Source organism: Peromyscus eremicus, chromosome 14 (assembly GCF_949786415.1).
Source record: "Peromyscus eremicus chromosome 14, PerEre_H2_v1, whole genome shotgun sequence".
Taxonomy (NCBI): Eukaryota; Metazoa; Chordata; class Mammalia; order Rodentia; family Cricetidae; genus Peromyscus; species Peromyscus eremicus.
The window spans coordinates 74,558,350-74,574,841 of NC_081430.1; the positions used below are offsets into that span (position 1 = coordinate 74,558,350).

Consider the following 16,492-nt stretch of genomic DNA (forward strand, 5'->3'; position numbering starts at 1 on the left):
CCTCAGTGCATTAATATTTGATAAAGCTTCTTCACAATGATAGATAGTAGCCACCCATGTGAGGGGAACAGCCTGGTTCTGTAAAGAGTCTCAGGAAGGACGAATAGCTTTCATCAAGAGAGGAGAGGGGTGCTGGGAGACGTCTCAGTCAGTGAAGAGCTTGCCGTATTAATATGAAGACCCGAGTCAGATCTCTGGAACCCATGTAAGGAAGTCAACATGGGGGCGTGCACTTGGAATCCCAGTTCTGGGAAGGTGAACTCACTGGCCCGTCAGCCTGCCTCACCTGGTGAGTTCCAGGCCAAGTGAGAGACCCTGACTCAAAAAACCAAGGTGGACAACAGCATCTAAAGAATGTCACTCAACACAGACCTCTGGCCTTTACACACCCCTGCATACACACAAGCATCTGTACACACATGCAACACACACACACACACACACACACACACACACACACACACACACACACACACCACATGAGAGGAGACAATGGGAGGAAGCATTGTCCTGTCCTGGACAGGGAGCTCTTCCTGGGACCACACAGTTCAGGCAGCATGTTGCCCTCTCTTGCAAGTTTCCTGCACAGGAAACAGCAGCTTCATCCATGCAGAGGCCTGCCTGGGGTGGAGCTCAGTTTCAGAACTGCCCACCTCCAAGAGGAAGCCGCTGATGCAATTATTTTTCTTCCTCTGACAGTACGTTAAAATGACTGCTGAGGAGTAGATATTTATCTGAATAATGTTTTCCCAATATATAATTTCTAAATGTTTTGAACTCTGAGAAGACAAAAACCAAAACAAACCAGAACCCCCAAACCTTAAAAGCTGTCATTAATGTAACACCCTCACAGAGAGCTAGAGGGATGCTGTGACCTGAAAGAGCTGATGTCTTGGTGGCAGCTACTGCTTCTGAATCCATCAACAGGCTGTCACAAAGCAGTGGTTGCCCACCCGCTGAGGTAAAATCCTGCTCCCTCGGGAAATCAGACACCCTATGGCCGCAAAGCCCTTTCTGGGTCAGTAGGAACAACAGGATCCTGGCACCAGTGAGGAAAACAGCCTGAGCGAAAGGTCTTCAGGCAACTCTTAGGAGACTTTGAAAGCCATTGGCTACCAGGGTCAGGACGGACCCATGCTGCCCTCTTTGGGGAGTCCTGAACAGCCATGGAGGAGCCAGGAGCACTGGCCCCTGAGGGCTGCCACCCTGAGATTTGGATGGACTCTCTGCTGGTTACAGAACTTAACCTCAGGGCCTGCGGTGCCCCCACCACCCTCGTGGCCCTGTCATAGCCTTTAAATTGTCCTCATTCACTCTCCCTGCTCAGCCTCACCCCACTGCCAGGAAGAAGACCACAAAGAGAACACAGGGAGGAAGCCAGCCTCCCTTCTGAAGCACTCTGGAGATCCAGCTTAAAGGCAGAGTGAAGCCAGCTTCATAATGTCATGCCCTTGTGTTACAGGAGGGACTCTGTCTAGTCTCTCCCTTAGGAACTGTTCCAGTGGGCAGCGCATAGGAAGACGGAGACAGAACATGGCAGCCTCCCGTCAGTCTCTCTTCCTCACAGGCCCCTCAGGAGACTCTGGACTGTTCTCTGTGCTGCAACCTTCGAGATGCATCTGTGTGCACGGAAAGGGCCGTAAATCACATAAATCACGCAGTGAGTGGCATATGGGGGTGCGGATGCCAAGCTGTGTGCCTGTAAGACAGGGGGAGTGGGGAGGAGGAAGGGTGTGGGAAGACGGAGCAGGGAGGGAGGCCCTGCACGGAGTTCTCTTCTGGGGACATCTTTGTGTTGCTTTCTTTCTGGTCCTCCTCTTCCACCTGGGCCACGCTTGTCCCCAGGCATCCTCACTCGGGTACATAACCAAGTGCAGGGAAGGGTGTGTGGGCAGGCAGGGGTGATGGGGAGAGAGCACAGGGGTCAGCACTCTAGCTGTTGTAAGTGTCTGCCGTCCTCAGCACTTTCCCTGCCATTCAGTCAGCCACACAGGTCTGTGAATAGTTTCCAGCCCGAACGGGGAGAGGAAACAGGACCCGGGTGGTAGTGAGGGTTGGCTCTAGGAGACCCTGGGAGCCCCACTGTCTGAAACATGACGGCTGGAACCTTGGGAAGGACAGAGATCTTGCCTTTTCAGCTGCCCCCTTCTCTAACCCTTAAAGCAGACCCCAGAGGGAGAAATGTAGCTGCACCAGAGACAGCCATCAAAGGCTGGTCAGGAGGAAGCCTCCAGGCCACCCACCACTCAGCCACCAGTCAGAGACTGATGTTAAGAAGTCAAAGTATGCTTCCAGACCTAAGGGAAACATTCCTTCTGGACCCCAGCACCGCAGGCACACCTCCCACTCCCCACCCCCTACCCTCCACCAAGGTCAAACGCATCACCTCTGCAAGCGGTCTCCTCCCCCCATCTCCCCCTTCACTTTAGTCAGATATTTCAAATCAAAAGTCACTTATTCTAGAGTGAGCTCAGGTTTTTACACACAAGGGCAGGGTAACCAGATGGCTTGTTTTTAAGTGAGGCCTGGGGGGAAGAATCAACCATCACACACACACACACACACACACACACACACACACACACACACACACACAGAATAGGGAGAGTGTTCTCTAACCCGGACAGAAGGTGCACTTCAGAGACAAAACATGGAGTCTGCTGACCTGGGGATCTGACCAAGCCTATTACAGTCTGGTCTTGGGCCTCTAAGGGCTGGAGGCAGAGCAAAGGTCTTGAACTAGATGGCCTCATGGAGAGAGGAAGCATCCACACGCAGGCTGGAGGCTAATTTCTATTGTCCTGCGCTACCCAAAAAGTGAGCGAGGAAGCGAGATTCTGAGTGACAGGGAGGGAGGCTCCAGGAGATGGCAGGAGCCTGTTGCCTTTTCCTCCAACTGCAGCTTCCCCGGGGAAAGTGTGTGCTCGTGGAGGGGAGGGGTAATCAAGGAGGAAGAAACAGGTCCTGAGACAGGCCAAGGTGACTGAGCCGATGATCTTGGGCATTTGAGGTTGAGCAAGGACAGAAAGTATTTCTAGAGAGCTTATAAAATCCACCGTTCACTAGTTTTTTTTATATTGATTTTTCATTTTTCATAAACGTTGGCTTATTTGATCTTCACAACCTTGGGAAAGTACCGCCAGCCACTTTGTAGACTGGGATGGCGGGCTAGCGCTCCCCCACGGCAACAGCAACGGAAGGAGACTCATGATTCCGATCTGGGGCTTGTGATATTTTCCTCCCCTCCAGACCTTCAATAGCAGAAAGAAAATGGCAGCCCAATAGACCCAACCTCACACGGGTACCTGCAGAGCAGACTGCCGCCAGCATGAAGAAGCCTTCTGGCCTTAACCTGCTTACAGGTGGTGTGCGGTAGACCACAGCTTCCACTTCCTGAAACCCCACTAGGAAGGGTGACCCCTGCCTGTCCTGCTAAGATGGCTCCCAAGAGTACGGAAGATGAAAGTTTCAACAAGTGAAAACTGAAGAAATCTGACATGCTCCCCTCTCTCTCCTCTGTCCATACAGCAGAACGGACCTTCCCAAAGCCCTAGCTAGCTTCAAGCAGAGATCACTCCATGTCACCTCTCAGGAGAAAGCCAGCAAACGTCTGGTGTGATTGTAGAGACAATGCAAGGACCCCAGGTTGGCATGTTTCCTTGGTAACCAGGTTTCTGAGTTAAGGTCCAGGCATGGGATCCTCCACTCTGGGAGGGGCAGTGCTCCCTCCCCACGGGGAGCACTTCTATCCTTTGGAAGGTAAGATGCCCTTGCTGGTGAGCAGACTTCACCAGGCTAGCCAACACTAGGGAAGGCTGCTTCCTGATCGACTAGGACTGACTCTGAAGTGTCTCCTATGACAGACACTTCCTCCTCTTTGCCTTTTAACCCATCTCTACCACTTCTCCACTGGCTTGTCAGACCTGCTTGCTGGTACTCCCCCAGGCCCACTGGAGACACCTCAAACCCTTCTGATTTCCCAGATTACATACAGGCTTCACGGCGAATGTCCCCAGCTCATGGCTCATGCCCCCACAAACTATTCTGATCCTATGTATCATCTCCTTTGCTCCCTCATTGCTATTTAATTTATGTGCCTTCCCCACAGTTCTCCTCCAGTTCTACTCTCATGCTAATTAATTGTGAGCACAGTTCATTTTCTCCTAATAGATTATAACGTCCTTAGAGACAGATGCTGTATTGAATTTATCTCCGTGGTTCCCCACTTTCCTTTCGTGTCTAGCTGGGGGGTTAGATTTGAATTTTTGTGGGCATACAACAAATAATTATTAAAATGAAATTTACCTAAGTTTCCTCTCTGTGGTTGATATATTATGCACCCCAATAAACTTATCTGGGGGTCAGAGAACAGAACAGCCACTATACTAAACATAGAGGTTAGGCAGTGGTAGCACACGCCTTTAATCCTAGCCTTCTGGAGGCAGAGATCCATCCGGATCTCTGTGAGTTCAAAGCCACACTGGAAACAGCCAGGCATGGTGACACACGCCTTTAATCCCAGGAAGTGATGGCAGGAAGCAGAAAGGTACTTAAGGCATGAGGACCAGGAACTAAGTTTGTTAAGCTTTTAGGCTTTCAGCAGCAGTTCGGCTGAGATCCATTCAGATGAGGACTCAGAGGTTTCCAGTCTGAGGAAATAGGATCAGCTGAGAAGTTATCAAGGTGAGGTTAGCTGTGGCTTGCTCTGTTTCTCTGATCTTTCAGTGTTCACTCCAATACCTGGCTCTGGGTTCGTTTTTATTAATAAAACCTTCTAACAATTTGTATTACACCTTTCTCTCTCTCTCTCTCTCTCTCTCTCTCTCTCTCTCTCTCTCTCTCTCTCTCTCTCTCTCTCTCTCTCTCTCTGTGTGTGTGTGTGTGTGTGTGTGTGTGTGCGCGCATACAAAGACATACATGCGTTATATTTAAAACAGATGCAAAAATCTGCACAGGTCAGTCCTGCTTCTCATTTTGTCCCTCAGGAAGCATTATGGAACATGGTTACCCTTTCCCTGGGCATCACTAGGGCCATTGCAGCCAAATGTAGGCCCAGAAGGACAAGCCAAGTGTTTCAAGTTGGTTTGGTTATTTGAAGAAGTTCAAAGTGTTTAAGCAAAAGGAAAGAGGCACTGCTATTCCATAACCCCAGGGGAAACCAAAGAAGGATTCTGTGGTGTCAGGGAAGGTAAGAAGAGGAGGGGAAAAGTGTTTCTTACAATACACAGGACACAAACAGAGATGACCAAGTCCTGTGATGACAAAGGAGATTGAGATGCCACGGAGTGAGAAGCCATTCCCAAGGGGCCTAGGTCCCTGCTTATGCCTCCAGGTTTCCCAGGAACCAAGGTATCTGGGAATAGAGTGGAGGGAGACAAGGAGGAGGACACCTCATGACTGTAAGACAGGGAACTACCCCCAGAATGCACTATGGAAAGGGCCGAGACTTTCTTTCGAGGTGGAAGACGTCAGAATCCAAAGATGGTGTTCAGGTCCAATCAGGTAAAGGCCAGCTCCACCCCCATACCCCCACAACACCACACAGCCCATATCCACCCCTGTACCCCCACAACACCACACAGCCCATATACACCCCTGTACCCCCACAACACCACACAGCCCATATCCACCCCTGTACCCCCACAACACCACACAGCCCATATCCACCCCCGTGCCCCCACAACACCACACAGCCCATGCAGCTCAAAGTTTCTCTGTTGACCAAAGATTTAGGGTCATATTCCACGGAGACAATAGAAGCAGTTGGTTAAAAAAAAAAGGGAGGGCCAAGTGGTGGTGGCACACGCCTTTAATCCCAGCACTCAGGAGGCAGAGGCAGGCGAATCTTTGTGAGTTCAAAGCTACACAGAGAAACCCTGTCTCAACCCCCCCCCCCAAAAAGGGGGGGTGGTTCCTAAAGACTCAGATCTCAGTCAGTAGGGAGACAAGTCATTTCTACTAGAGATGGAAGATATCCCTCTCACTACACACACACACACACACACACACACACACACACACACACACACACACACAGGGTGGGGGGGGGAAGCCTCATTGCTAAGTACTAATGCCAGTTCAAGGATGAGTGGTTTCATGGAGCAAACTCTCCTTCCTAAGGCAGACTGGAAAGGATGCTATCTGCTTTCCATTTCCTCTTTTCATCTGGACCACAGAGACAAGGGTGCTAATTCCTCTCCCCATGGATAGACAGGGCACTAACGGCGTGGGACAGCTCTTGAACTTGTGCCTGTGTGGTCCTTCAGGCACTCCTTCACCCAGAGTTTCCTCACACTGGACTTTGGTCCCAGGTCACTTGGGACAGAGACAGATGGCAGAACCCACCCACCGCTGCTGCCAGCACTCCCCTGCCTCTCAGAGCCCTTAGGAGGGAGTGAGGGATTCTGGGACAAACTGCTGAGAAGCCTGTAGTCTACTGGGGAAAGGGTTGCTCTCTGAACTTGGCTTACTTATTTTGGTTACCACCCTACCAGGACTCACGTACAGAGCAGGCTCCACCCTAGCAAGAAGGGACATGGACCTGATGCGGATGGCGAGTGTGACCTTCTGACCACCACCACCCCAAGCAGTACCTGCCAAGGCCTTGATCCGGGACCTCTCAAAGAGCCTGGCCGAGCTGTTATCATTATCCAGCTCATCATCCGGGGCCTCCCAGCGGGCATTGATCCGGCTGTAAGGTGGCTGGTTGCCTACGTTTTCAAACTCTGTGGCCGATGTCATGTCAGCAGGCTCTTCTTAGCAGCTGTGCCCGTCTCAGTCTTCATGGAAGGGTCCCTAGGGGACAGCAACACAGTCAGAGGGTTAGCGTCCCCTGCTCGCTGTCTCAGTGGAAACTTATCAGGGGACTCCAGCAGACGCGGATCCGACAGGAGCCATGCACTGTCTGTCAGGGCACGTTGCTTCCCCCCGGGGGTCTCGGGGTCCCGTGTTACGGGACATTGCAGCGGAAGTCCCCGCGGCAGCGGCAGCGGCAGTTCAAGAGTGTCGGGGACAGAGACTGAGAGCTGCATGCGGCAGGGTTGGGATGGCCAGCAGGTGGAGACAGAAGTCCCAGCCAGCCAGCTTCCTTCCAACCTGCTACCAGGGGGGCTCTGGAGAGCACCTGCTTGAGAGACAGCGCTCCTGGGAGCCGGAGGCGGGGGGGGGTTTGTGGGGGGGGGGCAAAGGAGGAAGAGAAACCCCATTCCTGGGTTGAGGTCAGAAGCCTGCCTGGTGGTGGAGGCAGAGAGAGAGAGAGGAGAAGCTGATAGACGACGGAGTCTGACTTCCAGGGGACCGGCGGTGGGGGAGGGGGACATGGAGACTGCCACTGCCCTAACCACTGGAAAGCCAAGCTTTTTCACCCCCTTCTTGACAGTGTTGAGTAGTTGCTGGAATACGGTCTCCTCTTGAATCCCTAGCCAGACCTAGCAGCCCAGAGGAGCCGGTTGTCCCAGCCAGGCTGGCAGCACTTGGCACTGTGTGCCATGACAGAGGGGTGATTGGGTATGTGAAGGACTGAGTGGCAAGGAAAAAGGAAGTCAGTGTGACTGGCGAATGGTTTCCAGGGAAGTGTGGAAGTACTCATGGAAGGACGGGTGGGAAGGGGCAAGAGCCCAAACGAAAGGGAAAAGGAGCAGGGGCTGCCGTATCAGAAATAAAAACGAGAAGCAACCGGCAAGAATGAGGGAGCTGACGAGCAATTGGAGGACGGGAGGGGCAGGGGAGAAAAGTGAGACAGGAAGGAGGCTGGAGAGGCCATCTTGGTTACCAATGTCCCTGGCCTTTGGAAAATGACTATCTTCCCTCCCTGGGAAGTCGGGAAATTCCAAGTTCAAGTCTGTATTTCAGAACGGGGGCCGGAGCCTTCAAGTTCAAGAGAGTAACAGCGGGTGGAGGGGCTTTGGAGGCAAGGGAGGCAGGCAAGTGACCAGTGTCAATAACTATTGACCTCTACATCGCATTCTGGCATACCCCAACACCCCAACACGTGGGCTCACGCCCCTGACGCCCCTGACGCATTCCCCAGGAGACCCACGCAGGCAGGAAACAGCGCATCACTCCAAGCATGATTCAGTGCTTTGGGCCTTACTTTTCAGACTCTTGTCTCCCAGGCTGATAAATCAATCCCACCACATCCCTTTGAGGTAAGACAGGAGCCAGAATTATCCACCTTAACAGCACAAGGGAGAAAGGACACAGGATGAGGCCTCCCCAAGGTCATCCAGGGAACTACTGTTGTGGTTTCGTCCAAAGGCCCAACTGTAACCCTGTTTGTCCCCCTTGACTGGACTTGTCTTGGGGATGCACAGGGAGCGAGAACTTGGGGCCAGTGTGCTCCAGCTGCTAGGGCTGAACAAAGGTATTTGCCACTCAGGAGAAAGAAAGAGTACCAAGTGGGAAAGCCAGCCATTATCCAGAACGAGGTATACCCCATCAGGCTGGGCCTGCGCTCAAGACCACTTCTGTCCCTTTGAACAGCCTGCTCTCCGTCATGAACCAGCTGAGATTTCCCCCTCAACTGTCTGAGCGGAGATAGCTGGGAAGGGTTTCTGATTCCTCACGCCTTCACAACCTCCTTCAAGCAGAATGACCACTGGCTTGGAAGTGTGAGTCAGACCGAGGCTGATCATCATCTGCAGGGCCACAACTTATCCAGTACCCCCGCTCCCCAGAAGGGCCAAGCTGCCAGACACGGGGTGAGGTAAGATCTGCCCCGAGCACCAGAAGTAACCAGACCCTTGCTCGCTCTCTTCATCCTGGGCTATTTTTAAGAGTGGCTGAGAGAGGCCCCGGCTGCTGCGGGGCTGGGGAGTGAGATTACCTTAGCTATGGCTCCGTAAATAAGTCTGTCCCGGAAAGATGAGCCTAAGCAGGCAGACCAGCAGAGCCAGGGTGCGCAACACGATTGATGGCCCTGGGTGAGCAGCGACACAACAGCAATTCATCCTGCTTAAAAATGCCATCCTTCCTGGGACCGCAGCTCACAGAACACAGCAGCCAGACGGGAGCTCTGCCAGGAATGCGGGAACACACACGCGTGTTTCCGAATACAGGCGTCTAGCGTGTCTGTCTGCTGGCTGGCTAATGGAAGGACCAGATCCTTGGAGAGAGATACCACATAAAGACAGCACAGAAGAAGTGAGAAGGAGGCTCCTTCCTCCTGCCACCTACCCTATCCCCTGCCCAGGGGGCACTTCACCAGGGTCAAGGGGTGGTGAGGTGTGCCCGTGTGCTCAGGCGAGGATGGCCTCAGAGCATCAGATGTAAGAGCACACAGGAAAAAAGTAGGAAGTTTACCTATGGTTATTCCAGAAATAGACAACACCCTTCCCCCCAGGCCAAGATAATGAGCCTGAAACCAAATTCAACCCCGTGCTTTTCAGAGTCACCCACGCCTCCTCCCACGGGTATCACCATGACCCTCCAAAGGCCTGACTGAAAGGAACCAGTATGGCTGAAGAGAATAGTGTATGTTGAGGTCTCACAGGCGGACACCTAATCAAATGAGGAGCCACAGAAACGGCATTCCAGTTGACATCTGAGGGGAACTTGGAAAGGGATGATACGATCATAGCTTCAGTGACGTAGGTCATCTGTGCATAGACAGTGGCCTTCCGTGACTCGCCAAGGGCCCTAACACAGGCCTGAAATTGGACCTCAGGCCCTTGTCAGCAAACTGGGGTCCTATGGGTAGTTCCTAGTGCATTCGCTTCCCACTCACCCCAAAGACCTTCTTAAACCACCAAGCCTCTTACCAAAGTATAGGCGGGTCTTCCCTGTCCCATTTCCAGAGTCCCCCTTATCTGACAACTGCCATCCCCTGTCTCCAGATGATACTGGTAGGACAGGTCCTAAGAAGCTTATTCATTCACAGCTCAGTGCCGGAAAGCCCACGGGACTATAACAGCGGAGTGCTCGCTTCCTGAAGGCATGCCCTTAACTTTGAAAATGCCTCGCACAGCCTTTCGTGGCCACCTCTCCCACAGACCCAGAACCCATCTGCTCCTAGGATGGGGGCTGGGCCTCAGAATCCCAGCCTTGCGGGCTTTGCCCAGCTCATCAGTGAGGACCCAAGGAATGCCAGGGGCTATAGTGCTCACCCTGGGGGTCTGGGTTGTTTGGAGTCAGCTTTCCATCATCACCCAGCAGAGAGAATACACTTCCCTCCACCCCCAGTCTCCCAACGGAGTAACCAGACCTCCCTCCTCTTCTCCTGGTCCCTCAAAGTCACGAAGCAACAGGACTGGGACACGGGGCCACATCAGGCAATGCCACTCTTCCTCAGTGGGGCTGAGGAGGAGGCCGATGCGGTCCCTTGGATACGACTTCCTTAACTAGGATTGGACACTTGAGGTCTGTCTTGTCTGACTGTATGCACATTACGTGTTTTCTAGTCTGTTCCGTGGCTTACGCTGCTCCAACCTGCTTTCAACCTATTTGGTACTATGGCAACCCAGGTCAGGAGATTAAAGCCAGCAGTTCCCTTGGTTACTTGTCTTCGAATGCATCACCAATGAGGGAAGGTGCCCGTCTACCCCTGCCCCCCCCCCCCCCCCCCCCCCGCTCATAACTGGACTGCATATGCACAGACACCGTAAAGAACAGTCAAGTACACAAACACGCACTCACTGAAACAGAATGAGAACCAGTGAGATGCCATCGCAGGCCATTTACTCTGTCACCCCCCCCACACACACACTGTCAACCTGACATCTTCACCCACGTAACACAGTTCAGCGTCAATGTGGCTACAACTGTGCACACATAGCACTCAGAAAAGCAGAACATGGGGGGGGGGGGGAGTGTCAGCACCATGGGCCGCGGTGAGGCCTCCGTAAATGTCACCTGTGAGTGGCCTTTCAAGCAGGTGAAAACCACCAGCATTTCTCATCCCAGAGCACTCTCCGCCTTACCACACCGTGCAGTTCACATGCCAACACAGCCCGGCCACACTGACAGGGTGTGGCTTGGGATTCTTGGAGCTCCAAGACTGTCTGCCGTTACCAGCATCAAGGATCTCCATGCATTGGCATTGTACTGTGACTGTCACTGTTTGGTGAGACCTTTCGACGCCCCTCCTGGGCAGTTTCTGTCACTGGGCAGGGGCATCAGACCTACGTGTTACAACTTGCCTGCCGTCATCATGGAAACATCTACTAAGAACGGTCTCTGGTCGTAGCGCAGCTGCTGCAGCGGGGTGGGGTGGGGGTGGGGGTGAGGACTCAGCTCTGCCAGTCCTTACGGGGATCTGGTTGGGAACAGGTGCTGCTCAGCTCTGTATGGGGATTGGCTTTGAAGAACAGTGTCGCTCAACACTCCCATCCCGCTCCACTGGGGACAATTACAGGGCAGAAGGGAGAGACACCAGTCTTATATGAAGGGCGAGCATCTCTAATCGGTAACACTCTGAACTCTGAAGCCTTTTCAGCTTTACGTGATACCGCAAGTGGAAAATTCTATATGTGACCTCATGTGATGGGTCACAACCCACAGTCAGGGTCATTGAAAATACTACATAAAATTCCCTAAGGCTATGTATGTAAGATGTACATGGAGCATACATGGATTTCATATGTAGACTTGGGAACCCTTAGGAAATTCATTATGTATATGCAAATATTCCAAAAATCAACAAAAAGATTTTAAAAAAATCCAAAATACTTCAGGTCCCACACCTTTTGGACAACCGGCACATAATCTTCAAAGATTGGTGTTTCCAAGCTCTGTAGCAACAGTTACAGAAAACTGATACTACAGCCCTACTTCTGCAGACTCATTTCTGTTGTTGTTAAGATTAACACTGACTTATTCTCTTGGGATAAGTAGTAGGTGAGCTGAAAAGGTAAATGTACAGTTTTTCTTTTTTCACTAGGACCTCCCCCCCCCAAAAAAAAAAAAAAAAACATAGTCACGGGCTGGAGAGATGGCTCGGTGGTTAAGAGCACTGACTGCTCTTCCAGAGGTCATGAGTTCAATTCCCAGCAACCACATGGTGGCTCACAACCACTTGCAACTAGATCTGGTGCCCTCTTCTGGCCTGCAAGGACACATGTAGGCAGAACACTGTATACATAATAAATGAATAAACCTTTAAAAAAAAAAAAGTGTGCATCATCACTGCCCAGCTACATCATTCTTGTTAATTAAAACAACAACAAAAAAAAAACAAATTAAAAAAAAACATAGTCACTTCTCTCTGAGGAGAGCTGTAGGAGGTGATGAAGGAATGAGGCTTCGACAAAGGAGATCTGAGAACAGATTGAAGTAATGAAATTCAATTAATTATTTCTAATAAAATAATTGATCCACAAAGGATCAAATTAAAGGACTCAGTATCACAGAGACGGGCTAGACCTTGTGTGCAGCACAAAGAACCTTCTGACCTGCGATTTTCTTGCCCAAACTGTGGAACCTCAGACTCTAATCTTTAGAACTGACTTTCCATTTTCAGGATCTACAGGAAATCAAGAGACAAGGAAGCCAAGAGACAAATCCAGAGCTCTGGGCATCCTACAAACAACTGACTCAGTTTCTTCTAGTTCCTGTGGTTGAAACAAGGTGGGTTTGTTCATCTGTTTATTTGCCTGTTTGGTTTAAAGAGGAGGGCAGTGGGGACTGTTGTGGGCTAAAAGGGACTTGGAAGACGTAACAAGCAAATACAATGTATATGTTGTTTTGTATTTTAGGGCAACCAAAGCTATTTGAATTACAGGCTCAGTTTTAGATGATAACCAGGAGTTCTAGTCAACAGTAATAGGTATGAAATGACATTATGATTATGTAAGAAAACTAAACTATGGTGGTTTGAATAAAAATGGCCCCTGTAGGCTCATACAGAGTGGCACTATTAGGAGGTGTGTCCTTGTTGGAGTGGGTGTGGCTTTGTTGGAGGAAGTGTGTCACTGGAGGTGGGCTTTGAGCTCTCTCTCTCTCTCTCTCTCTCTCTCTCTCTCTCTCTCTCTCTCTCTCTCTCTCTCTCTCTCTCTCTCTCCTTGCTGCCTGCTAATCTGGATGTAGAACTCTCAGCTACCTCCCCAGCACCATGTCTGCCTGCATGCTGCCATGCTTCCCACCATGATGGCAATGGGTTAAACTTTGGAACTGTAAGCCAGCTCCAATTAAATGTTTTCCTTTAAAAGAGTTGCTGTGGTCATGGTGTCCCTTCACATCAACAGAAACCCTAGCTAAGACATTAACCTACTGTATATTTTAGTGATGCTGAAGAACACAGTGGCCAACAAGACATGAGATCTGGGATTTGCTTAACCCTGTTTTAGGGAAGTAGAAAACAGAAAGCAAATGAGAGACCTCTAGTTACTGACTTGGGGTGAGATACACATGGGGATCTGTGATGCCATCCCCCCTGCTTTCTACATGAAAATTCTTGTAAGAATTTTGAAGCTAGCTATGATGGGTCATACTTGGAATCCCAGCACTCAGGAGGCTGAGGCAGGAGGATCACCATGAGCTCAAGGCCACAGTAAGTGTCAGCCTAACCTGGGCTACACAGTGAGGCTCTGGGTCAAAAAACAAACAAAAAAGGTTTTAATAAAGTTTATACTTAATGATACACTAAATTTATAAGATAGAGTAGTCTATCTTTCATGAGAGATATAGTCCTAGATCCTCAAGTAGAGGATGCTTAAGACTTCAGCTAGTTCTGAACTATATATATATGATATCATATATATGAATCAACATATATATATATATATATCATATATATGAATGTTTTTCTCTGTACATACAGATCTATAATAAAGTTTATAAATTAGGCACAGCAGATCAACACAACTAATAAAAGAATAAAACAACTATAACTGTATAGTTTAATAACATTGCCAACATCACTACTCTTGTACATTGGTTCCTTTGAGTAAAATAAGAGCTACTTAAATTCTAGACTATGACTCTGAGAAAGCCAACCTGATACTAGAAAGGGATACTAAGTGAGTAACAGGTGGGTAGCATATACAGCACGGATATGTCAAATGAAGAATAATAGAATGATTCACGCCCATGTTAGAGCAGGAGGTGAAGATTCCATCATGCTACTCAGAAACAGTATGTAGTCAAAAGCTTACAAATATCTTTCTGAAGTTTTCCACTGAATACTTTCAGCTTGCTGTAACCATCAGCATGGAAATCATGAAAAGTGAAGCCACCGGTGAGGGGACAACTGTCTAGCAGTCACAGCCTGAAATACAAGTGGTGCACAGAATACAAGTCAGCATTGCCGTGGTCTTAACATCTGGCACAGTCTGGCGGCTTCTGCCTCCCTTTCTGAGTTCATCTTCCACCTGCATGACGTGTATCCTCCAAGCCTTCTTCCATCTCTTCAAACTTGTCATGTCTGGACCACCTCTGGGCCCTTGTGTATGTGGGGCCTGTGCCAGAGACACTTTGTGGAGCGACCATGCATGTCTGTCTCTTGCCCACTTCCCAAGCCTCTTCTTAGGTATCACTTCCTTGTGGCAATCCTCTCTGTGCAGTCTAAGGTGAGTCCTCCCTGTCATCCTTGGTCTTGGCACTCTGACCCACTGTTGGGAGTGCTCTTACACATCTGTCTGTTGACTTTCTGTCCACTTTCTCTCTCCTTGCCTAGGCTGTAGGCCCCATGGAGGCAGGCAGTGGCCATGTCCATTTTACTCATTGGATCCTAGTACTCAGTGATACACCTGGGACACAAGTAGGTGCTCAATAAGTAGCATCGTCTTAGCAACCTGCTGTCATTCTGGAGCCCCTCCACCTCCACCTCCACCCCCCTTATCCCACGTATTCATTTCCCCAGCTCTCCCGCTTACGAGCACGAATCGCTCAATTACTATCTATATGTTGTTAGGCATCTGCAGAGCACCTTCCCTTCACCATTCCTTCACGTCCCAAAGCTTTCTCTCCACGTCAGGGTGTCACCACTTCTTGAGCGCCTATGGAAAATGTTCCATTTCTTCCTAAGCTCAGGCCTTTCAACCTACCCCTTATAAGGAGGGCACACCCTTCTCTGGAAGCTTCCAACAACACGGTCTGACCCAAAACTACGGCATCTGGGGCTGAGCGCATCTTCTCCCTGTGCTGACTCTGCTCAGTGTATTCTGAGCCTCCACGTTACACCTGTCACATCCTATACACTGAAATCAGCTCCCTCTCTCTCCTCCCGATGGGTTTTTGTTGGTGGTGGTTTTTTGGTTTTTTGGTTTGTTTGTTTACAATGAATACATCTTTTCATTTGGAGACATAATATAGAGCAGTTTCTCAGAATTTAATCGGGGTTACCTTTTCCCTCCCACCCACCTTCCTGGGTCCTCCACTGCTTCTAGGCCCAAGAGGCAGTCAAAATGGGATTAAGGAAACTGGTCCACAGAGTCCTCCCTCCTGCCCATCCCTCACATCTGGGGATGAGTGCTGGACTACTTTTTTTTTTTTTTTTTTTTTTTTGTTAACTTGACACAAATTAGAGTCATGGGGAAGAGACAACCTGGGTTAAGGAATTGCCTCCATCAGATTGGCCTGAGGGCATGCCTGTGGGGCATCCTCTTGATTAATGGCAGATACAGTAGGGCCCAGCCCACTGTGGGCAGAGCCATCCCCTAGGCTGTGTAGAAAGCAAGCTGAGCAAGCCCTGGAAAGCAACCCAGTGAGCAGCATCCCTCCACAGCCTGTATTTCAGTTCCTGCCCTGACTTCCCTCAGAGATGGACTGCGACCTGTAAGCTGTAAGATGAAATAGTCTTTCCTCCCTGAGAGTTTTGGTCATGGTGTTAATCACAGCAACAAAAGGTAACTAATGCAAATCTCTAGACCTTTCTCCCCCTGCCTTCATTTTTAACACGCTCAAGTCTGCCATCTTGAGCAGAAATTCTTTGTCATCCTCTGCCTCCTCCCTTTCATAACCAAACTCCTTGGCAAAGTTACCAAGGACATAAACAGGTAACTGACGTAAAAGGAAACCCAGGAGGCTAAAACAAGGCCAAGAGACAGTCAAGCCTTTCAGAGCTGAGACATGTACATTAAAACAAGGAGGTGAAGGCAAATTTAGCAAGCTAGAGAATGCCAGATGCAGATGGTGATGTAGAAGGATGCTACTATCGGCAGTATGAACTGGCCCGGCATAATGCCAGACACACCAAATGGCCTAGATGCCGCTTGCTGAACAAATGCACAAGACTGAGAAATGGCCTTAAGAGGACTGGAGTGACTTCTATAGGAGACCCACTACTTAAGGGAGACGGGGGGGGGGGGGGGGGGGCTGGAAACATGGCATGTGCGATCACGCTGAGGATCCATCCATACCCAACGTGGTCACTGTCGCTCCCGCTGCCTCAGCCCCGCGCTCCCGGCACCTCTTCTGTTGCGAGACAGCGTGGCTAAAGAGGGATGGGCAGTGACATTGGGACCCAAGCCCCTGCAAGTCTCTGGGCATCTTAAAACCTCGGATCCAATCCCCGCCCAGTGTCCCCATTCAACAGACTGACAAGAACAGCAGCCTCTCG

The 16,492-nt window shown here is 50.3% G+C and overlaps 1 protein-coding gene across 1 annotated transcript in view; it reads right to left on the bottom strand.

The window, feature by feature from the left end:
* Positions 1-16,492, bottom strand: part of Sptb (spectrin beta, erythrocytic) — a 125,962-nt gene that overhangs the window by 65,117 nt on the left and 44,353 nt on the right. The window contains exon 2 of the mRNA XM_059279016.1: positions 6,594-6,795. Within this exon, the coding sequence (XP_059134999.1) occupies positions 6,594-6,741 (148 nt within the window). The 5' untranslated portion in view covers positions 6,742-6,795. The remainder of the gene's footprint in view (positions 1-6,593; positions 6,796-16,492) is intronic.